Here is a 23,588-nt window from a genome sequence, read left to right as displayed (position 1 = left end):
ATATATATATATATATATATATATATATATATATATATATATATATATATGTTGAATTTTTGTTTTGCTGCCTGAATAATTCAGTTCACTGAACCATCATTAAGCACCCTCTGTATGCAGGGATACAGGTTGGGTACTGGGAATATGTAGACAGATACAACATAGACCCTGCCCTTAAGTGTTTTCAGTCTAATAGGAAAAGGAGGGGAATATACACACATGGCAGTTTGGTGACATGCTGGATACAGAGCTGGGCATTGAAACAGGAAGACCTGAGTTCAAATGCAGGCTCAGACACTGGGCAAGTCACTTAGCCCTGTTTGCCTCAGTTTCCTCATCTGTAAAATGAACTGGAAAAGGAAATGGCAAATCAGTCCAGTATCTTTGCCAAGAGAACCCAAAGTAAGGTCATGGATATGACTGAAATGACACAAAAACAACCTGGAGACTTTCTTTTCATCATTGGCCTCTTAAATATCTAAGCCTAGTAATAGAATCTCTGAGTCAAAGGGTATGGACATTTTGACCATTTAATTTGCATAATTTATTAGTGTTGGAGCATTTTTTCATTTAGTTCATAATAGTTTATCTGTTAGTGAATTGGTCTAGCCAGAAAAACAGGTCTACCTTCAAGGAGCTCACATTCTAATAGGTGAGGAAATATGGCAAATAACTGTGTTCATACAAGGTATATACAATGCAAATGGGAGGTAATCTCAGAGGGAACGCTAGCAGCAGGCACTGGAGAAAGGGGGAGGATGGGGCACACAGAAAGGCCTGCAGAAGGTGGGATTGAAGCTGAGCCTTGAAGACATCCAGGGAAAGCAGGAGGTGAAGGGAAAGGAGGGGGAGCATTCTAAGAATGGAGGGGCAGCTAGAGTAAAAGCCTGGGTGAAAATAGACAGAAATGGAGAAGAATAAATTAGCCAATGTAGCTGGATCTTAGAGTGCATGTAGGGGGATGAAGAATATAAAGTCTGGAAAGGTAGGAAGGGGCTAGGACTCAGGGGTGGGGAACATGTGGCTTGAGGCTACATGTGGCCTTCTAGGTCCTTGGGTACGGTCTTTTGACTCAGTCTCAAGTTTTACAGAAAAATTCTTTTATTAAGGGGATTTGTTCTGTGAAGTTTGGATTCAGTCAAAGGGCTGCCAAGTGAGGAGTTGAGAATGGAACTGAGGTTGTGACCCTCAATCACTGGGAGAATGGTGGTGCCCATTGACAATGACAGTAAAGTTGGGAAGGGGAGCAGGTTTGAGGAAAAAAGAATGTTTTAAACAATGAGTATGAGATTCCTCCAAGACAGCCAGGATGAGATGTCCAGGAGGCAGGTTGTTGTGTTTGTCTTGTTTTTGAAGAGGACCATGACATCAGGGAAATGATGACATGACTTGCAGTTGACTTTGATTTGAGTGAGGGAGGACTGTGCAAGGTCACCAGCCTCACTTTCTCCTCCAGAGCCATCTGGGTCCAGCGGCCAGATATTCATCAGGATGACTGGAGATGGCCCAGGATGCAATGGGAGACTAGAAGGCAGGTGATGCAGGACTGGAGGCATCTAGAGAAGGGTGACCAGAATGCTCGGGGGACTGGAAGCTGTTCTATGTGAGGGTTAGTAGGGGGAACTGGGGATATTTGATTGAAGTGCAGAAGACTTTGGGGAAGTGTGGAAAAGCACGTAGGCTTGTTTTGTTTGTCTTCAAGAGGGCTGAATTGGAGTATTGGACACTGGAAGCTTCAGAGAAGTGGAGCTGGACTTGTAAAGGAAACAGCCAACAATTATAGCCATGGGAGAGTGAGATGGGCTGCCTTGGAAGGTGGTAATAATAATCACTGCCATTTGTACCAATAATATATAATATAATATATTAAGAATATGTTAATTATATTAATAATACAAAATGACTGCCATTTATATTAATATATTAATAGTAATATATTATTTTTATTATAACTGACACTTTAAAGTTTACAGAGCACTTAAGATTCGATCCTCACAAAGACCCTGTGAGGTAAATGCTAGGGTTGTTATTATATCCATTTTACAGATGAGGAAAATTGAAACTGATAGAGGTTGTCTCTCTCATAGCTAGTAAGTGGGTGTCTGAGACAGTCAAACCCAGGTTACCTGTCTAGTAGGTTCCTCATCTTTGATGATCTTTAAATGGAGGCTGGGGACTCATTCCTGCTGAGGTCATGCTAAATAGCCTCTCTGGTGCCTTCAGAATCTGTGACCTGATTGGAGGATTCCTGGGAAAGGGGCACTGCTGTCTGTTTCCTTCATGATACTCACAGCGACAGAGCTTGATACCTTGCCAATCACACCCTGAAATTTAGAGTGTGGTGATTAAATACCCTAATTGCCAGCTTGGGTTGTGAATAATAATAACATGCTAATTCAACTAGTTTCTCCCCCTCCCTCCCCTTCCCTTCCCCCAGACAGTTACATCAGTTCTGCTGATGATACAGGAATCTAGTCATTTTCTCTTCTTATTTCAGGATAAAGCAGAAGAAAATGGATAATAAGCTACCCCAGAGTCAGGGTGGGCAAAGGGAGAGAGAAGAGGTCTCTGGACCTTGGGATGTCTGTACCAGAGGCTAGTCAATGTGGCCCATGAGACTGGGGGCCTAGGAGAATGAGCCAAGGTTTGTAGTCATGAGATCTGGCTTGTAGTCCTAGCCGTCACTAACTTAATATGTGACAATGAGTAAAATACTTTCCTCTCTGAGTCTCAGTTCCCCCATCTGTAAAATAAGAAGGTTGGGTCAGATAATCCCTAAGGTCCTTTCCAGCTTTAAGACTCTTAATTCCATAACCATCTTAGGTTTCAGGGGTCTGAAGTGGGCGTGCCACAAAATATATGAAGAATGTCATAGTGGAAAGGAATTATATAGTCTAATTCCATAATTTTTACAGGGGAAGAAACTGAGGCTTAGAGAAGGGAACTGTTTTGCTCAAGATCTCCCAGATAGTCTCCCTATCACGAATATAAGATAGTTGTCAAGTCAATGAGGAGGAGGAGGGGAGAGAGAGAGAGAGTTGTTAGTTTTTTTTTTTCATTTATACCTTCTTTAGTCACTGGGGGTTAAATTAAGTCTTTGAATATTCAGATTTAATTGAATTGGGGGAAGAGGGGAGACCTTCTGTAGCATCCTCTGATCAATAGAGGGAACCATTGATGCCTTGTGACCAAACCAAACCTTTGTGACCAAACAGGGGAGCAGCCCAGGTTGATGAATTAGTCGAGGTGGGGCTTAGAACCCTGCTTCTGTGGGCCTGAGTTGAGCTGGATGAAATGGCTCATTGCTGGGAGAAAGAACTCCCTTGGGAGTCTGTTGCCTGTGAATGAGGCCCAGAGACAAGGGTGGGGGAGGGGGAGGAATGTAGGCAACATGGATGGTGCAATGAGCCCTAGATTTCAACCCTTACTCCTAAACTTACTCTTTGTGTGACTTTGGGATAGACACTGATTCTAGTCCTCAATTTCTTCACCTCAAGCATGAAGGGGTTGGACTAGATCAGAGTTTCTTGACCTTTTGGTGTTCTGAGCCCCTTTGGCAGTCTGGTGAAGCCTTCTCAGGGTAATATTTTTAAATGCTTAAAATAAAACGTATAGGATTACGAAGGAAACTAATTATATGGCAATATACAGTTATTAAAATATTTGAATAAAAATAAATTAAATAATAATTAAATAAAAATATAATAAACAGTTATTAAAATATTTTTGTAAAACAAGGTCAGAGAACCCAGGTTATGAACCTCTGGATCAAAAGAGCTATAAGGTTCCTTCTTGCATTAACATTTCCTGGAATAGGTGACAGACATTAAACCATTATCATCCCAATGATGCCTGCTGACCTTTATCCCGACTTTAAATGACCTTCTTCTGCCTATCTGGACTAATTCTCCTAGTGTGCCTGGACTGAGGTACACCTTGGGTTCCTTGCCAGGAACAGGGGCTGGGCAGCAAATGAGGGACTGTCTCTCTAGCTATGATATGGTATCTGTAGTCTGTTTTCTCCTCTCACTTTCCACTTATAGATTAGTACTGGGTAGCCTACCCTCAGGAAAAGGTTCTTGACCCAAATCTTTAAACAGGTAAACAAGCAGGATCTTTTTGCCTCAATATCATCATGGACTCTTTCCTAACCTGTCAGTTTTCTTACTCCCCAACATGTATTATGTAACTCCAATTGCTCCCTGTCACCTTCAGGATCAAATATAGGAAATCCTCTGGCATTCAAATCCTTCAGAATCTAGCCCTGTCTTTTTATTTATTTATTTATTTTTTTGCTTTTTGGAGGGCAATTGGGTTAAGTGACTTGCCCAAGGTCACATGGCTAGTTTTTATGTTAAGTGTCTGAGGTCGGATTTGAACTCAGGTCCTCCTGACTCCAGGGCTGGTGCTCTATTCACTGTGCCACCTAGTCTTCCCCACAGCCCTGTCTTTTTACACCTTTTTCCCTGCCTTGTAATTTTTTATTCAGTTACACTGGCCTCTTTAAAGTTCCATGAGTAAGACTCTCCATCTCAGTTTGGGACATTCTCTCTGGCTGTTCCCCATGCCTGGACTGCTCTCCCTCCTCATCTCTGCCTCCTGGCTTCCTTCAAGCCTCAACTAAAATCCCAGCTTCTACAGGAAGCTTTGCCCAACCTCCTTAATTTTGGTGTCTTCCCTCTTCATTTATTCTTTATATGGCTTATTTGTACATATTTGTTTTCTCCCCTGTTAGTTTTTGAGTAGCTTGAGGACAGGGTCTGTCTTTTGCCTTTTTGTAATCTCAGCTCTTGGCACAGAGCCCTGCATACAGTAGAGACCTAATAAAGGCTTACTGATGATTGATAGATCTAGAACTACTTTGTTGTCTGCTAGAATAATGGTCATTTGCATTTTTAAAGGGCCTTAAGGCTTACTAAATGCTTTACGTGTATTAACTTATTTTTTCCATATGACAACCCTGGGAGGTAGATGCTCTTACTATCCCAGTTTTACAGGTGAGGAAACTGAAGCAGAAGTTAAGTGACTTGAGCTGAGTCCCACATCTGGTAAATGTTTGAAATGGGATTTGAACTCAAGCCCTCCTAATTCCAACAGTATTGGCTGCACCCTAGCTACCTAGAAAGGTGCTGGATGGACAGCCAGACAGCCAGACAGACAGGTTGTGGCTCAGTGGGGAACTCTGGTTTCTCCAGGGCTCTCGAAAGTAACTCAAGTGTGGAAAACCTGGGTTCTAGTCTCAATTCTTCCACTGCCTGGCCCATGACAAGTCACATAAGCACTTTAGGACTTTGCTTCCATACCTGTATAATGGGGATGATGGTCCCCTAGTCTTTTATTACCCAAACTGTCAGGGACATGGATTGATGCTCTTGCAATACTAAGGAATCTAGGAGATTGGAATCCACGGGAGGGAATTTACAATCCATTTGTGCTCTCTGGTGACAGGGGCCAGGTAAATCCATGGATGGGTCCTCCCTTCAGTGGTGTTTTGATTTCTCTGCCTGGCTCCTCTACTGTTTGGCAGTCAGTCACCCCCCACTCCTCCCCATGGGCTACTGGCCCTTCTTTACTCCTGTGCAGTCCTACAGGCCCATCTTAGCCTACCTTTACCCAGGAACTGGGTGGGTTTTTAAGTGCCTGCCATTAAGGGATGTGAAGATATTCTTGAGCACATATTTCTTGAGTATCACTCCTAGTTTTGGGCTAATGTCATGCTGACCAAACCCGTGGGCAAGTCCTTGGCATCTCCCTATGACTTTGACTTTGTCCTAATGTCACTCCTTGACCCAGCATCCTGTGCTCCGGGGAATGTCTCAGACACACTCCTGAAATACTGGAATCTGAGAAAAATGTCAAAGTTTCTGAGCAGGAGGGGCCCTCAGAGGCCATCTGAGGCAGTTAGGCAATCAATGAACATGTATTAAGTGCCTGCTATGTGCCTTGGAAGGGAAGCTCAGGAAGAGAGAGCTGCTTCCCCCATGTGCTGGTTGTGTGAGTCTGGCTAAGGTCCTGAGCCTCTCCAATGGCCTTGGATAATTTTCCAAGAATCTAGGTTGCAAGGGCAGATGCTGATGTGTGTTGTGAGAGTTTCCTTATCTGGGAGTTCTCTATACCAAGGAAATCATAGAGGGATATGTGGGGTGTGTGTGTGTGTTCAGCCTTGAGTTGGCCATTACCAGAAACCAAAGAAGAGACAGTCTTTGTTCTTGAGGTGGTTCCGATTTAATTGGGAGAGGTCTCAGATGTGTAGTTCTGAGAATGATACAAGACAGAATATAATTGAGTGCAAGTAAGTGTTTTAATTGGATTTGTGAATTTATATACAGCTCAAGAACATGTCTGCCGATTTCAGAAAGTAAGGCCCATTTCAACAAAGGCATTTGTCCTTTGATCCCCAGGTATCTGAGAGTGACTTGGAGGCTTAGGAGAAAAGGGAAACAGGCCTCTGCCATTTTGGGGAGGCTGCTCTGGGTTTCTCTGGTGCCTCTTGCCAGGCATCCATGGCATTAATAATGGAGGGTGAATGGGGGTAACCACAGGGGTCACCTCTACCCATTGACAACCTCAATTCAAGGCCCTGAGGAGTATCAGCCTCCATCCTGCCACCTGCTACCAGTGGAGAATTAGTGCTGTTTTCTGGAGGGAGGAGATTTCCCTTGGTGGTGATGGGAAATATGCCACCCCATCCCCCCACCCTGGTAGCTGTATGTGTGTGGGGGTGGGGAGAGCAGGGGGTGAGTGATCAGAGCAGGCATGTGGGTCTGTACCAGCTGCTAGTACCATATGGACACCACCTACCAGCGGTATCAATCTTCTCATCAGAGCTTGCTGCCTGCAGAACCCTGAGGGAATGTGAGGGGATTATTAGAGAAAGCAAAAGGAAAGTCATTACCTTCTGTAAATGTTTTTGTGGTCTAGGGAAGTGGTCTTCAAAGTAGTAGAGGCCACCATTTAACCACAAGGATTGTCTGAGGGTGGGGAGATGGGTTGCAGCCTACCCTTCCTGAAGCAGCCTATCATGGAGCTGGTCTCCAATACAGCTATTCTTCTGCCTTTACCTGTTACAGTCCAATGCTCCCCTCCAGCATCTGTGCAAGCTCCCAACCTTCTTAAGTCAGGCATTGGCTCTTCAGGGCAGTTGTAATCTCTGTAGGAGCCATTGGGAAAATCACCCTCCCAACCCTATCCCAGCCCATCTAGTAGGGGAATAATGATGATGATTTGAATAATAACTATAACTATTATTATTATTATTACTGATAGGGAGTATAAAATTAATTTTTTTCTCTTTTGCTTCCAAATCTAGAATTTGGTGATAGGAATGTCTTGGTTTAGAGGAGTTGAGACTTGGCCTCCAGTCCCAGCTCTATCACTAGCTAGCTGTCCAACTTGGATAAGCTGATCTTTGTGCCTCAATTTTTTTCCATTGTCCAAGTTTTGCCTTACTTGTCTCCCAGAGCTGTTACAAGGTTAAAATGAAGGGACAGGTAGAAAAGCACTTTTTATAATGAAAAGTGGACAATATACAAAGGTGGGGTGGTATTAGAATCCGAGGATCCCAGAGCTGGCAAGAATTTTAGAGCACTGAATGGAAGAACTGGGAGAGAACTTAGATAGAGGAACACAGAAAGAACTGGGAGGGAGGGAGGGACCTTAGAATACAGCCTGGAACATGGGAGCTGGGAGGGATCTTAACACATAGGATGTGAATGGAGAAGGAGGTTTGAATATAGAATGTTAAAGCTGAAAGGATGTCAGAGTTCATCTCAGTTAATCCCTTCATTTTAGAAATTGGGAAACTGAGGACCATGTGAGGGATGCATAAATTGTTGGAGGATACACAGATAGCAAGTAGCAAATCCAAGACAAGAATCTAGGGTTCAGGGCGTTTGTTATCATATACGTTGTTTCTCAGGAACTGGGGCTATGGGGTCCTCTACTGGATGGAGGGTGATAGAAGATTCTTGTTCATCATCTTTCTCTCCTCCCTTTCTCAGGTACAAAGGCTTCATCAAGGACTGTCCCAGTGGCCAGTTGGATGCTGCAGGATTCCAGAAGATCTACAAACAGTTCTTCCCCTTTGGTGACCCCACCAAGTTTGCTACGTTTGTTTTCAATGTCTTTGATGAAAACAAAGTGAGTTAGTGATTGATGATGCTCTGCCAGCCCCCAAGGTCCCAGGAGCCACCTCCCCCTCACCACCAGGCTCTGCAGCTTCATCTCCTCCTAAAATGCTAACGCAACACCCACGCTCTCATTGCTAACTTGCCTTAGTGGAGAAGACACACATATACACACACACAACCACCCCTGAACTTTCCCTTCTCTGGGTATGAGAGGCAGATAGATGTAGGCATGAAGTAAGGAAAAACTTCCTAACAATTAGAGCTATCTAAAAGTGGAATAGGTTGTCTCAGGAGGTAGTGAGTTCCCCTAACTTGGGTCTTAAAGCAAAGGCTAGATGACTACCTGTTGGGAATATTGTAGAGATTTCTGTTTGAGGATGAATGTGACTAGAATACTAGGTGGACTGGAATGCAAGCCTTCCTCACTCCAGATTCCACATGCTGCCTGTGGTTCTCTTTTTTCCCAGTCTCCTTTTTATTACATAATTCTTTCTCCTTTCATTTCATACTTGCTTATTGAGACCTGGGGCTGAGTGTCATTCTGTCCTTTTTCATTTTTACTGGCGCCCTTCTACTGGGCATCTGGCCTTATTGGATCATGGAGCCCTTTGAGGACTCTCAGTCTGTGCCCCTGCTACACCTGGTAGGCAATGACCCAAGAACAAGAGTGGCTCACCATTCCTGGCCATGGCTGTCATTCACAGTTCTGACAGATCACTGAGGCATTCTTCCCCAGCCCTTAGATATGACTAAGAGTCAGGGTGCTAGGCCTGGCTCTGTGACCAGTTGGCTGTGTGACCTTTACCCAGTCCTTTGCCCTCCTGGGCTTCAGTATTCCCATTTATAGAATAGTAGAGTTGGATTAGATTATCTCTAATTTGATGTGGTTGTTCAGTTTTTCAGTTGTGGCCAACTCTTTGTGACTGATCCCATTTGGGGTTTTCTTAGCAAAGAGATTGGAGTGGTTTGCCATTTCCTTCTCTAGCTCATTTTACAGGTGAGGAAACTGAGGTAACAGGGTTAAATGACTTGTCCAGGGTCACACAGCTAGTAAGTGTCTAAGGCCAGATTTGAACTTTCTGAGTGCACCACCTACCTGCCCAGATTATCTCTAAGGTTTCTTCTAAATCTAAGATTTTGTAATTCTAAACTGATGGAGATTAGTATGTGTTACTGACCCCTGGTGATTGGGATTTCTCTGTGTATATTTATTCCATTACACTCATTCACCCCTTCCTTTGATACCTTACACTCATTTAACATTTCTAAAACCTTTGCCAAGCTATTTCCTATATCAGAAATGAATAGTATCCTTCTTCAGCTTCCTCTCCCTTCATTCTTTCATCTTTCTTCCATCTTCTTTCCTTCCCCCATTCTCCCTTTCTTGACCTTCCCTCCATCATACTGAGAAAGCTCATCTGATGAGTGTGTAATGCCTTCTCTTAACAGGATGGGAGGATAGAGTTCTCGGAGTTCATCCAGGCACTGTCGGTGACCTCTCGGGGGACCCTGGATGAGAAGCTAAGATGTAAGTTCCTTCAGTTAATCATTCATTTGGGGACCCTCCAACGTGTACATTTTTCTGCTGGTGATCAGGGGGGAATATAGAGAAAAATAAGACAGGATTCAGGTCTTTACAGGGTTTACCTTCTAGGAGGGGAGATAAGACTTATACACCTGAAAAGATAACAGACAGCATTAGACTCTCTGTACCAAATACCAATGAGTAATTCAACAGTAAAGTATCACATATTGAGTTCAGAGGAGGAGAACATCCCTAGGGACTGGGCTGGCCAAGGAAGGCTTATTGGAGAAGCTTAAGTAAGTCCAGAGGCATGGAAGGAAAGATAGCTAGAGAAGGACAAAGGGCAAACCAGGCTAAATGACCCAAAGGAAGGGCAAGTTGAATCCCCTTGCCCTGGATAAAAGAGGCAGCTAATTAGTATAGCAGATAGAGTTAGGAAGATCCAGATTCAAATGCCCCTGCTCATTCTGTGACCCTGGGCCACTCACTTAGCCTCCCTAAGTCTCTCGGTTTCCTCTTCTATACAATGAGGCAGTTGGACCTGATGACCTTCAAGGTTCCTCCCATCTCTAAATATTATCTTGTGATCTCTGGGGGAACAGCTAGTATGTGATGCATGATCTTGGTATGAATTCCAGGGTACTCTTAAAGGAGAATGGGAGATTGGGGGCCAGGTCTGACTTGAGGTGCTGCTTCTGACACTGACGGCTAGGTGGTTCAGCACAAGCCCCACTCAGTTCTCCCAGGGATCAGTTTATCTGTCTGTGAGATGGGGAGTAAATGGGCATTCTCCCCCTCTTTGTCTCTGTGACATGGGCAGGGGCAAGGCAGAATCAGTTGTATATTCAACTTGCTTCCATTTTGCTGGAGAGGAAGGATGAGAGAGATCCTAGGGATGATATCCAGTGTCTCTAATTTCAGGGGCATTCAAGCTATATGACTTGGATAATGATGGCTACATCACAAGGAATGAGATGCTGGACATTGTAGATGCCATTTACCAGATGGTGGTAAGGGGGGTTTGGCCATGGGATGGGTGGGTGGGGCATGTAGGTGGGGAGAAGCCCAAGGGGAGGATTTGGAGAAGTGATGGATTTTGTTCACATAATAAGTGACATCTTGTATGAAGAGACTTTCAGAAAAATAAGACCCTTCCTTCCCCTCTCAAACTATCCATAATTGTTATGCGATTCACCATCTGGAGAGGTAGAAGTCAAAGATCTCCCTGGAGGTGGAGAAACTTGGTTGGGGGAGGGGATAGTCCAGAAAATGTGTGTTGTGTATGTGTATCCAAAAAAAAAATTAGTGGGGGTAGAATGAGGTGGGAGAGGGGAATTCTGGCAAAGTGGGTATCCTGGAGCTGGTGGTGGTAGTGTGGTGTGGGAGAGATGTCACTGAAAGGCAGATGGCCTGCCAACTTGCTCTGTGACCTTGGGTAAGTGATGCTTCCCAAGCTGGTCTCTGTTTTGCCCATGTGAGGGTTGGATTACATGATCTCCAAGGTTCCTTCTGGCTCAATGACTCTTGAGTGGTCAGCTGGAAAAGCAGCTAATAGCATCACTTGCTCCTTAGCCAGGAATGTAAAGAACAACTTATATGGGTGCCAAGGCAGGGTATAGTCAGTGGACAACATTTAGCCCCACTGTCCTTATCCCTTTCCTGTTAGGGTAACACTGTGGAGCTTCCAGAAGAGGAGAACACCCCAGAAAAGAGGGTGGATCGGATCTTTGCCATGATGGACAAGGTGAGATGGTTGAGTTGTGATACTGCACTCTCCTACATCCTTTGGGCACCTGAGGAAAAGTTTTACTCCAGGTCAGGGAGGAGGGTGGGAAAAACAGTAACGCTCAACTGGAAAGAGTTGAGAGGGCTGCATGCATTGACAGAATTCAGTGTCTCTGGGGAGAGCTGACCAAAGCAAGGTGTTAAGGAAAGAGAGGGAGGATTATTTGCCTTTCTCTTTGCATATTCCCCCTTAATTAGGTGTCCAAAGCAACTTGGAGTTTCATAGATGTAGAGCCAGAAGGGAGCACAGTGTCTATGTTATCTAACCAAAGTTTATAGCCAAAGAAACTGAGGCTCAGAAAGAATTGACCAGGTTCACAAAGGTAGTAAGTAGTGAAGCCAGGGCGGGGCAGCTAGGTGGTGCCATAGTGCACAGAACACTGGGCCTGGAGTCAGGAAGACTCATCTTTCTGAGTTCAGATCTGCCCTCAGACACCCTCATTAGCTGTGTGACCCTGGGCAAGTCACTTAACTCTTAAAATGAGCTGGAGAAGGCAAACGCAAACCACTCCAGTATCTTACTGCCAAGAAAATCCCACATGGGGTCACAAAGAGTCAGACATGATTGAAATGACCGAATAACAACAGTGGAACCAGGATTTTAACCCAGGTCTGCTAAATCTAAACCGAGGCTCTTTTTCTTTCCACTATATCCCCATCCTCTCCCTTCTCTTTCCCTTGCATTTCCTATCCTACCTTTCAACCACCAGTGACCCCAAGCTCCTGCATCTTGAGCCTGACTCCATGGTTTATTAGGAAGAGAAGCATATTGGGAGTCAGGTGGTCTTGGTGCCAGTCCCAGCTTTGCCACTAGCCCTGTGACTGGCCTTCAGCTAGTCTTCTTTTCAGTCATTGGAGTTTTCCTACCTGAAAAGTAAACAGGTTGGATTGTTTCAGCTTTAATATTCTGTGGATCTATGAGTGGATGAGACCAGGGAAAACCACAGGGCTGGGAATTGCAGACCAAAATATCTCTCTCTGGATTAGCCACAGAAAACTTCTGTTACTATCCTGGCTTCTCCCCTTCTTCTCCCTCCCCGTCCTCCAGAGCAGGTCTGAGTACCACCTACTCACCATCAGGTTTAGGGAATGCAAATTTATGTTCAGGAAACTGAATCTACCAGGAAAAGTTAATCACCTAAAACATTCATTCCCAAGCTGAATAGAAATGATTTGGATTTTAGCCATTGTTTGGGATTATTCAGTTCATTTATTTGTATGTAGAGTTAAGGGATAACTGAATGTGAATGATCTCGTGTTTGAAGGAGCCTCTGACCCCTGATCTGAGACAAGAGGACCTGAATATTAATCTGGCTGACAGACCCAAGACCAGTTGTTCTTAACCTGGGGCCCACAAGTAGATTTCTGGGGGTCTGTGAACCTAGATGGAAAAAAATTACATCTTTATTTTTAAAAATTAATCTCTAAATACAATTTGGCATTTTCTTCAATTATTTTAAAACATTATTCTGAGAAGGAGTACATAGACTTCACCAGAACTGTTCCCTAGACCCATCTCAGGTTGGGTAGCTGGGGTTGGGTAGGATTCAGACATGGAAAAATCAAACACCTTCATCTCTCCTAACAGAATTCAGATGGAAAGCTGACACTGCAGGAGTTCCAGGAGGGCTCAAAGGCTGACCCTTCCATTGTCCAGGCACTCTCCCTCTACGATGGGCTTGTATAGTCCTAGGGCCAGAGCAGGGGTAAGTATGGGCCATGCAGGCAACCTTGGTGCAAGGGCCCAGGATCATTATGCACTGGAAGGAGCAGAGTCACATCTCAACCACAGATCATCTGGACCCTGATCCTAACCTAGTACCAAGGGAATAAACACCCAAGACATTGTGGGTTGAAGAGAGGCCAGGGTATTACCCATCCCATCTTTCAATAATGAGTTTAATGCATAGCAATAGCTAAGTTTCAAAGGTCTCCTTCCCAGCTGACATAAATATCATTATTTCCTTTTGATTATTCAGGTAGATATAATGTAAATTCAGTGTAATAATATTGTACAATTCTTTGTTATTCGGATAGATTTTTTTTTACCTCTTTCTCTTCCCTGTCCTTTAAAAAAAATTAATTTACTTTTTTCAGTGAACAAAGCTCTTATTTCTGTTCCTCCACCCCCTCATGTATTGGAAAAAAGGAAAAGAAAAACAAAACTTTTATAACAAATATGTGCAGTCAAAACAAAATCTTGCATTAGTCACATACTATTGTACTATATATATATATATATATATATATATATATATATATATATACACACACACACATAGATAGGTAGGTAGCAGCTTGGTGGCACAGTGGATAGAGTACCAGACCTGGAGTCAGGAAGACTCATCTTCCTGAGTTCAAATCTGTCCTCAGATACTTACTAGCTGTGTGACTCTGGTCAAGTCACTTAACCCCTATTTGCCTCAGTTCCTTACCTGTAAAATGGGGACACACTGGAGAAGGAAATGGCAAACCACTCTAGTATGTCTACCAAGAAAACCCCAGATGGGGTTGCAAAGAGTTGAACATGGCTGAAACAACTGAACAACAAGAACAAATACAGACAGACAGACAGACAGACATGTATAGTCTGTCCCTTGAGTCTTTCATCCCCGAGGTGGGTGGTGTCATGGTTTCTCTGGAGTTGTGGTTGGTCATTGAATTTATTAATCAGAGTTTTGAGGTCTTTCAAAGCTATTTGTGTTGCAATTTTGATGATGTTATGTAAATTGTTGACTTGGTTTCTTCCTTTTCTTTTTTTTTCTCTCTTCATCTTCCTGTACCTTTTTCTTTTCTTTTTTCTGACTTTTCCTTTAATTCTTATTTTCCTCTCACCTTTCTCTTCTTCTTTCCCATCTTCCTATTCTATTTTTTCTTCCTAATTTCCTTTCCCTTCTTCCCCTTCTGTTTTTTCCATCCTTCTCTTATTCTTTCCTCTACCTCTTTTTTCTTCTTCTTAATCTTTCTTTTCCCCATTTTCCCTTTTCTCTGCCTGCTCCTTTTTTATTTCTTTTTCTTCTCGACCTTTTCTTTGATATTTTCCATCACCATCATAATCCATTGAGAATTTAGAAATACACAACAGAAGGGGCCTCTGCAGGTAATTTAATTTAGCTCCCTGATAATAAGGCAAAACAAGGCCTAATGAGTTTTTGGATGGATTCCCCCTTTGAAAAGACCACCAGGAACACTCCTAACAGATAGCATCAAGAAGTGGGGCCTGATGTGTTTATAGAAAGAAGGGTCAAAGAGACAAGCCGGTTACAAACATTGATTAAACTCTTACTATGTGGCATGCACATAGCGCATCAGGGATTACCCCAGTACTTTATGACACTCCCACTCCAGTCTTTTCCTAGGAGAGACACAGACTGTGGAATAAGTGAGATTAACTAATTAGTCTAGCATCCTCTCCCTTCTCCCATTCTTAAATCTAAATTTCCTATCTGGCAAGACTATGCTCGTGTCCTGGCAGAGCACCTCTTGTGAACAGAACTTAAGCTGGGTTTTTTGATGATCTTGCTGGAACCCAGGGAAGCTGGGAATCCTTCCCACCTGTCCTTGTGGAATCCTATATCTAGGAGACTCCTCAAGGTCATTTGGTTCAACTTCCTGCCTTCAAGGATCCCTCTGTTTCCATTTCTAAACCACTCGGGAGTACATGAATGAATGGAAGAATAAATTCATTCAAAAATATCTCTTGGAAAAAAGTGAAGGAAAAAAAAAACCTCTCATCTCCTTCCCCTTCTCTCCTCTGACATTGCAGCCCTGATAGAGACCTCCATCACCTTATATGGCCTGCAGATGGGTCTTCTAGCTTAAATCTTGCCCTGTCTGGTCCATCCTCCACTCCAATGTCAAGTTCATCTTCCTAAAGTGCAGGTCTATAGCCCCTTATCCTGTGGTTCCCTATCATCTCCAGGATCAAATAGAAAATCCCCTGTTTAGTATGCAAGCCCTTCACAAGCTGGTCCCCTCCTCCCTTTTCAATTTTCTTAAATCTTACTCCCTGTCATGGATTCTTCCATCCAGTGACACTGGCCTCTTGGCTATTTTTGGAATAAGAGATTCCACTTTTTGAGCCTGGGAATTTTCACTGGCTGTTCCCTGTGCCTGGAATATTCTCCCTCCTCATCTCCACCTCCTGGCTATACTTCATTTAGGATTCCTTTTTCTAAGGGAAGCCTTTCCTGATATTCCTTCATGCTAATCCCTTTCCTTCTGTTGATTATTTCCAAGCTGTGCTCTCTTCCATTACCCTGAATTCCTTGAGAGCAGGGAATGTCTTTTGCCTTTGTTTGTATCCCCAGCACTTAGGCTATCACCCGGCACATAGTAGGTTCTTAATAAATGCTTGTTGACTGAGCACTGAATAGATGAATGAAACAGTGAGTCAGTAAATATTTATTAAGCACTACTAATTGCCAGACATTGTGCTAAGTGCTGGAGATGCAAAGCAATGCAAAAAGCAGTTCCCTGCACAGTTTAATGGGAAAGACAGCATGCAGACAGTTATGTACAAGCATGGTATAGACAGGCTAAGCCGAGTGTCGTCTCAGAGTGGGAAGGCACCAAGATTAAGGAAACTGGGAAAGACCTTGCAAAAGGTGGTATTTTAGCTGAGACTTCTTGAAGGAAGCCAGGGAAATCAGGAGATGACAATGAAGCCATGGGCTGGAAAAAATATTCATTAAATGCTTTCTATGTCCTAGGCACCATACTAAGCTGAGAATATAAATACCAAAATGAGATGGTCCCCTCTTCTCAAGAAGCTTACATTCTAATGGGTGAGATAGCACATATAGGGAAGTGGCAGTTAGAGAAGGGAATCTTGGCCTTTGGGATAACAGGGATGAATGGTGAGGTGACCTATAGGCCAACCAACCGACTTGCCTTTTTAAAAATTAAATTTTTTTTAGTTTAACAAAAATCAATTTTCTTTACCTCCCTTGCTATCCACGTAACAAATATACATAGTCAAGCAAAACAAATTCCCACATTGGCATTGTCCAAAAATATATATGACATACCTTTTCTAGAAGCAATGGTAATATTGATTTGATTACCACACGCAGAGCAGTAAGGGGAAAGCTGGGATTAGGGCCAGGGGATGGGGTTGGGGTGGGGGGGATGGACTGAGGTCAGCTGGACCACAAGATGGCTCGGTGACTTTGCATTTACTATCAAGATAGTTCAGCCCCTGGGTGAGAATTCCAAAGCTGATTCAGATTATCTGCCCCCCAGGTCCTGGGGTCATGATTTCAGGGCAGCTTTGAAGCAAGAGGCAGGATAATTCAAGTAGATATCTGAATGGCAAGTGAAGCATGGACTAGTTTGGGGCAAGCTAGATGTAGTGGGCTAGGTGAGTTTGCAGGCCCTTACTCAACAGTAGAATAAGTTTCTTCTCCTCCTAAAAGGAAGAGAGACACTGTAACCCCCCTCAGCAGTCTGTGATGCAACTAGGTGCCTTCTTAACCCTGTCTTCATTCCACTCTACTTTTCAGATGCCTGCAGACTGCCTGCCTCCCTCTGTGCCATCAGACCACCTCAGTAATGAAGCTCGTCCACTTGTCTCTCTCCAGCCTTCCTTTACGCACAGCAGGGCTGCACACAAAATGTGAGGTCCCTTTCCCCCATTCCTTCTCACCCTCTGCATTCCCTTACTTACTGTGCCCTGAAGTCACTGTCTCCATTTGCCAACTTCTGCTTGTCGGAGGAAAAACAGCGGTGATTATCTGCAGAACCAAGGACACCTACTGCATCACAGAGGAGCCTCATTGTTTTCTCTCTCATGCCCATGCTTTTATTTTTTATTTGGAACAGACATTTTTAAAAATGCCCTTCTGTTCTAGAACATTTAGACTGAAGAATGACGATGGCCCTGGGTTACTCAGAAAAGCGCTCCAGCTTCCTTTCTGCTGGTGGTTGGAAAGATTGTTGGGAAGCTATGGCTTTGGTTCTTGGACTGACTGGGCCAGGTGTCTTTGGGAGATGATTGATGTTTCTTTGTCATCCAGTCCTTTTAGCAGCAGAACAACCTGCGTGGCTAGGATGATTTATTATTATTAATTTTTATCATTATTATTTTTTCGTGATATCAGTATTGTTTTTTTTGTGGGAAAGTGAGTTTTTTTATACATATATATGATCAATATCTTTATTTATTAGTTGTTAACTGTTGCTGCTGTCTGGTATGTCTGAGCCCCAAGTGTCCAGGGGCAAAACGTTTACATGTGCACGCACGCCCCCCATGCTCGCTCAGGAGGACGGTGGCCCACTGTGGCCAAGAAGCCAAAAATACTTTCCCAGATACTGTGCTTGGTTTTTGGACTGGGGTTAGGGATGAAATTCTTGAAAGGGTTATATACCCATTTCTCTTCCAGATGCTTGCTTCCCTGGGTCCCTTGCTTCCTCACTGCTTTCTCCTTTCCCTTATCCTTCTTCCTTTCTCCTCCCCTTCCTCCTTCCCCCCAGCATTCTTCTGCACAATTCATGCTCATGCTCAGAGAGAGACCCCAGCTGCTTTTGCATTCAGATTTTCATTTGGCCTGGATGCCTTTCTTGTTTCTTGCTTTTGTGTCTTGGGCAGATTAGAGAAATTGAGTTTCTTGAAAGGTTGCACCAAAAAAAGACGGTTTTCGGGAAAGAACTCGATGGATTCTTTTAGTAGAGAGTTTAGGGAAGGGGAAATCCATTATATTCACAGAAGAGAGAAGACCTGCTGTTAGCCAAAAACTTAAGTATCCCTCTCCCTTTTGGGAGGCTTACAAATGATTCCCAAATCTTCCCACTAAGCATATTCCCTCCTCCCCCATCCTTCTTTTCCCAAGGAAAGACACAGGAATTTAAATATCTGTAGTCCTCTGGCTCACACATAGTAGATACTTAACTAAATGTTTGTTGAACTGAGATATCCTTGGGTCCAGTAGGTGAATAATTATGGGGTAAGAAGCTTGTTCAGAGAGGTAGTTGCCCATCAATTTGACTCAATTGGACAATCATTTATTTAGCTCCTACTAAGTGCAAGTATGGGAAGCCCTGAGAATATGAAGATGAAAACAAAACTTTCCTGGCCCTCAAGGGGCTTACATTCTACTGAGTATCAGGCAGCAGCCTTGTCTTTCTTGGGGGAAAGCTCTAACCCCTTTCTGGAAGTTGAGAAAAATAGCTAAACCATGATATTCTAGAAAATGGTGCCAAAGCTTTTAGTGGGAAGGACAAACGGAAAATCAACCAGAGAGTTCTGTGGGTGATGCCATGTAACTTTCTGTTTCCTATGAGTTTGATGAATGTCCTGCCATCTTGTTTTTCCTTTGAGTCTAAAATGGGGAGGATAATGTGTGAGGCCTGTTAACAGCTGTTAGCATTTTTCCTTAGCCAGATGATTGGGAGGTGTTATGACTGGCCTGTAGGGGGCATGCCTTATAAATTCAGTCCTATTGCAGTGACAATTAATGTCAATCACCCAAGAATTAGCATCTTGGTCTTTCTGTTTTCATTGTCCTACTATTCCTTCCCCAACCAACTACTACAGAGTTGGCCTTGGAAACAGCTGGCACCCAGCATGACTTGGTTGACATCTGCCCTTACCTGAAATCCTAGTCTCACTGTGGGCAGATAACCTTGGACATTTTGGAAGCCACATCCCTCTCTCCCTCTCCAAGTTCCTTGTTCCTTCCACCGTTTTCTGACAAAGATATCTCTTCTGGGGAAAGGGGGCATTCTGGATTTGGTGACTGATCGCCCTATCTAAACACTGTTATATCTTCTTTTTGATATCTAGAGTTTTAGAACCCACATAAGGCTCAAACCCAAAGCTTACTTTACAGCCACTTATCCCCCTTTGCTCTAAAACCCCAAACATCCTCTTTCTTGAGGGCCTTGTGGGTTCTCCTTCCTGCCCCCTCCATGATGCTCCCATCTCACTGCTGTTTTATTGTGTGAACTGCAGCTAATTTTTATTCCTTACTCAGATCTTCACCACTGAGGGTGGGATCACAGAACTCTCATGACTTCATTCTCTGGTATTTTCAAGGGTCTCCTTTCTTCCCTAGAGAAATAGCATGAAAGTTCTTCTTATACATCTCAGACTTGTTCTCCCCTCCCAAGAACCTCAACATACTTGGGGAGGGGATTGGGTATGAGCAAGTTAGGGAATGAGTCCCTTATTCTCTCCAAATTAAGGAAGACCCTTACAGGTTAAGTTTTCTCTTTGCCTACTTCCTAAAGAGTTTTCTTACCTTTCTCTTGGCTGTGATGCTGGGTAAGGGATCTTCTCCAGTTCAACCAGATGGTTTGTTGAGGAATTTCTTGGATCAGAGATTGAGTAGGCACTGTTGTTGTATTCTGTATTCCTCCTGACCCATTTTGGGGCTCTCTTAACTCTCAAAGTCATCTCTTGACATGGGTGGCATCTTGGGCTAGCCATGGAAAGATACTTCTTCCAGCTCCCTCTTGAATGCTGAAGGCTGGGTTTTTAGGATTATTCAATTGGCAAAGACAGCTGGGCTGGGCCAGAGAATTCTACATGGGAGCAACCTTCCCCCTCTTAAGCTCCCTGACCAGATGTTAAGGACCACATGAGACAGAAAATTACCAGTGTCAAGCAGAGAGGCAGTGTCTTTTGGTGGAAATCAGACCTGGGTGCAAGTTCCATTTCTGCTCTCTGTTTGGTTTATGATCTTGGGCAAACTGCTCCCCTTCTCTGGGCCTCAGTTTCCTCATGGGTAAAATGAGGGGGTTGGACTAGACAAATCTCTAAGGTATCATGAGTCTGAGTTCTGATGTTCTATGAGGTAGAAATCTGAGTGTCAGGACCCATACAAACTCTCGAGTCGTCCTTTGATGACTTTTCTCTTGTTCCATTCAGTCCCTTGATCCAGGATTCTACAAGAGAAGTAACCATCAGTCAATAATATCTGGGTCCTCTGATAGTTTAGGAGAAGCCCCCTCCCCTCAGCTAGTGAATTAGATCTTCTTTTTCCTTACTGTGCTCTGAAGTCCTTAGTCATGTCTGGGGCCAGATGGTCAGGGCTGGTTGTTTCTGAGAAGGTGAGCAGTATCTAGCCACGGTGGATTATGATGAATGATAAGGGTAGAAATGTTTGCTTTCCCTCACTCCCCCTCCCAAATACATCATAAAGTGCCCCCTTCCTCTTTGTGAATTTAAAAAAAACAATCAACAATTTTTGGCCCTCTGTTCCCCAATCACCACTGCAGTGCAGTTTCCTTTGGTGATATTCTCACCCATGGAAAGAGAGGGAGGTAGCTAATAGGCATGCCATCTTGTCTCTGATTTCAAATTCTTTATTACCTTTTGCATTTTTCTCTTGTGGATTATATCCACACAAGTAATTGACCCATGACAAACTGATCTTTAACAGATGGGTCCTTTCTCTGTGTTATAGGGGTTAGCTGATGTGGGTGCTATATACCAATGCAGTGTTTGCTGAAGCCTAAAAACGTCCCTGATAACTGTAAATATTTCCTGGTGAATTGGGGGAAAGGGAGGGCATACGCATTTATATAGCACCTTCTATGTCCTGAGTGCTTTACGAATATTATTTCATTTGAATCAAAATTTCCTTTGGATACAAAGTCTTCTCCCTGTCTCACCTCAGACTAAATTTGGAATAAGTTTCTTGGAGTCTTTCAATGGCTACTTAGGAACTAGGGCCATATTTGTATGAATTCTGAATGGCAAGATTCAGAAAGGTTGGCCTCCATTGCTGCTCTTCAATTGTTTTTGTGAATGGTACTGGGTTTTCCTCTTATGGAAGGGATTCTGTGTGTCTTGGTTCATCAAATTGTGTTTTTTTGGGGGGGAGGGGTCATCTCATTCCTGCGTTCTTACTTAAGACCATTTTTGTGTTCAGTGAGACCTTCTTGAGGTACCAGGACATGAAACCTTGAGACTTGTGCTGCCACATCCTTAAGTGACCCCAGGCAAGTTGTTTCCCTTTGTTTTTTTTTTTAAATTAATTTCCCTATTTGCGAAATGGGGATGATGCCAGTTTATAGCATGCCTTGAAGGAGGTCATGCTGAGTATCAAAGATTTTCCTGAACTTGTGAGCAAAGGTCCTGAGTATTTGGATTAAGGATGAGTAGTGTGGAGTATGTCTCTAGAAGGCTCTCCATGCCCTCTTCCCTCTTGCTGGTCCCACAGGGGCAGCACAATGCTTTCCAAGAAGCCCATTCTTATCTTGCTGATGGAGATGTGGGTCATTCATTATTTCCTTGCTTCAGGTTGTATAGTGAAGGCCCTTCTCGATGATAGATCCCCATAGAAAGCATCACTCCAGTCTTTCCCTATTATCTTCCACCCCCCACTTAGCCTGGCTCCTTTCTTTTGCAAGTCCCCTGGCTCACAAATCCTTTAAGGAAACTTTGTCTTATGCCCCAGCCCCTGAGGGAATTCCTTCCACTTTTACTGTATTTTTCTGCATGATGCCTGGACCCATTTCAGAGCTGCTTCTCTGGATCCAGGCCTCTTTGCTCACAAGTGGCAAACATCTCTTCCACTGGTGCCCAGATACTAGGAGGGAACCTTGAGCCTCCCAGGTGGGGAAGTCTAGAGCCAGTACCATGTGTTTTATCTAATCTAGCCGGGGCCAAGAATTTTAAGATTCTGGGCTGTTCCTTGCTGTGTCTATTCCTACCCCGCTGCTCCCCAAGCCCCAATCCCAGCCTTTGCCTCCCAACATGTCTGCTTCCTACTTTTGTTGATGGTGACTTATGAGAATTTCATAATTTTCTAGTGATTAAATATTTAACCATGCAGCATTTCAAATAATGTTAAGACAAACGTATGCATCATTTATACTGACATCTCTTCCTTATGAAATGCTTTTAAGTTTGACAGATGTCATTCTTTTCTTAAAGGGACACTGTCTCCTTGTTCTAGGAGGTGGGTACTCATGCTCAGAAACTCCAGGTCAGGAAACAGTTTCTTCCAGAAATTGCCTCTGCTGTTGACCTAGGAAAACTGAGTCTGAGTTTTGGAGCTGGATGCTAAGACCCATGTATATTCCCTGGTGGTAATAAGTAGTAACTACACCCACTCTTTCAGGGCTCTCCATTCATCTTAGGGCTATAAAAGTTGGTCAGCCAGGTGATCTCTGCTGTTTTTATGGACAAGGAAGCTAACGGTTTGGGTGGGAAGAAGTCTTCATTTAAAAATGCTTTAGGCTTCTCGTTCCAGTTTCCTTCTCTTTCTGGTACTTCTCAACCCACCCCTAGACCTGCTATCACTCCCCCCACCCCAAGGGATGTCGGAATATTAGCTTATGGTCACTGTGATCTGAAGCCTTGCCCTTTTTTTTAAGATATCTGCAGAATAATTCCGATGATCGATTTTTGAATGAATAAAGTTTTTGTTGAATAATGCAGCTGGTCCCATCTTCTGTTGTCAGCCACGGTCAGCCTCCCTACCTGTAGTAATGGGCCCTCACTAGGCCTGGTTGTTTTCCACTTTCTCAAGATGGGGTAAATTCAAGGTACCCTTCCCCTTCGTGAATTCTCTTCCCCACTCCTCTTCTTGGGAGACTAACATTGGCATCAGACAGGATTGCTCATCAGTCAGGAGCTGAAAGGACCTTGTGGGCCATCTAGTCCAACCCCCTCATATTCCATTGATGTCTTTTGTAGCGATGACCTTTTACCCTATGGGCCAACAGCTTCAGAATATTTTGGTTCCAGCCCCAGCTCTGCCCTTTAGCTTCCTGTATGACCACAGGCAGGCACATCACTCCCACTCTCTGAGACTTGTCTGTCTGATGGTCCTAACCCCAGTCCCACCTACCTCACAGGGTTGTTGTGGGGATCCCTCAAGATGAGACAATGGGCAGGAGTGGACACTTTGCAAAGTTGAGAGTGACATGTAAATAGAGAGCGTTATAAATTGTGGTTGTTCCCCCATTTAGGAGTTCTGTCTTGTTTGGAAACAAATCAGGTGGCTCTATAAAAGCAGCAAAGTTTCCTGGTGGTAGGTGGGTTTTTCTTTAATTTTTTTTTTTGGTTGGCTTGCTTGCTAGTCTCTGCCTTCTTCCCTGCTGGAGATGCCTTTCTGCCTGGAACCACACGTGTGTGAGTGTGTATGTGTGTGTGTTTGTGTGTGTGTGTGTGTGTGTGTGAGAGAGAGAGAGAGAGA

General features: G+C 43.7%; 1 protein-coding gene across 1 annotated transcript in view; it reads left to right on the top strand.

Moving 5' to 3' along the window:
• The window catches only part of NCS1 (neuronal calcium sensor 1), a 33,349-nt gene extending 10,522 nt beyond the window's left edge, over positions 1 to 22,827 (top strand). The window contains exons 3-8 of the mRNA XM_069069176.1: positions 8,001 to 8,139; positions 9,579 to 9,657; positions 10,576 to 10,664; positions 11,321 to 11,398; positions 13,028 to 13,145; positions 16,944 to 22,827. Of these exons, the coding sequence (XP_068925277.1) occupies positions 8,001 to 8,139; positions 9,579 to 9,657; positions 10,576 to 10,664; positions 11,321 to 11,398; positions 13,028 to 13,126 (484 nt within the window). The 3' untranslated portion in view covers positions 13,127 to 13,145; positions 16,944 to 22,827. The remainder of the gene's footprint in view (positions 1 to 8,000; positions 8,140 to 9,578; positions 9,658 to 10,575; positions 10,665 to 11,320; positions 11,399 to 13,027; positions 13,146 to 16,943) is intronic.
• The last annotated feature ends 761 nt before the right edge of the window (positions 22,828 to 23,588 follow it).

The sequence above is a fragment of the Petaurus breviceps genome, unplaced genomic scaffold (assembly GCF_028583685.1).
Source record: "Petaurus breviceps papuanus isolate PSGF00001 unplaced genomic scaffold, PetGlider_PUasm1.0 90779, whole genome shotgun sequence".
Classification (NCBI taxonomy): Eukaryota; Metazoa; Chordata; class Mammalia; order Diprotodontia; family Petauridae; genus Petaurus; species Petaurus breviceps.
This window is presented reverse-complemented; position numbering and strand designations above follow the sequence as displayed.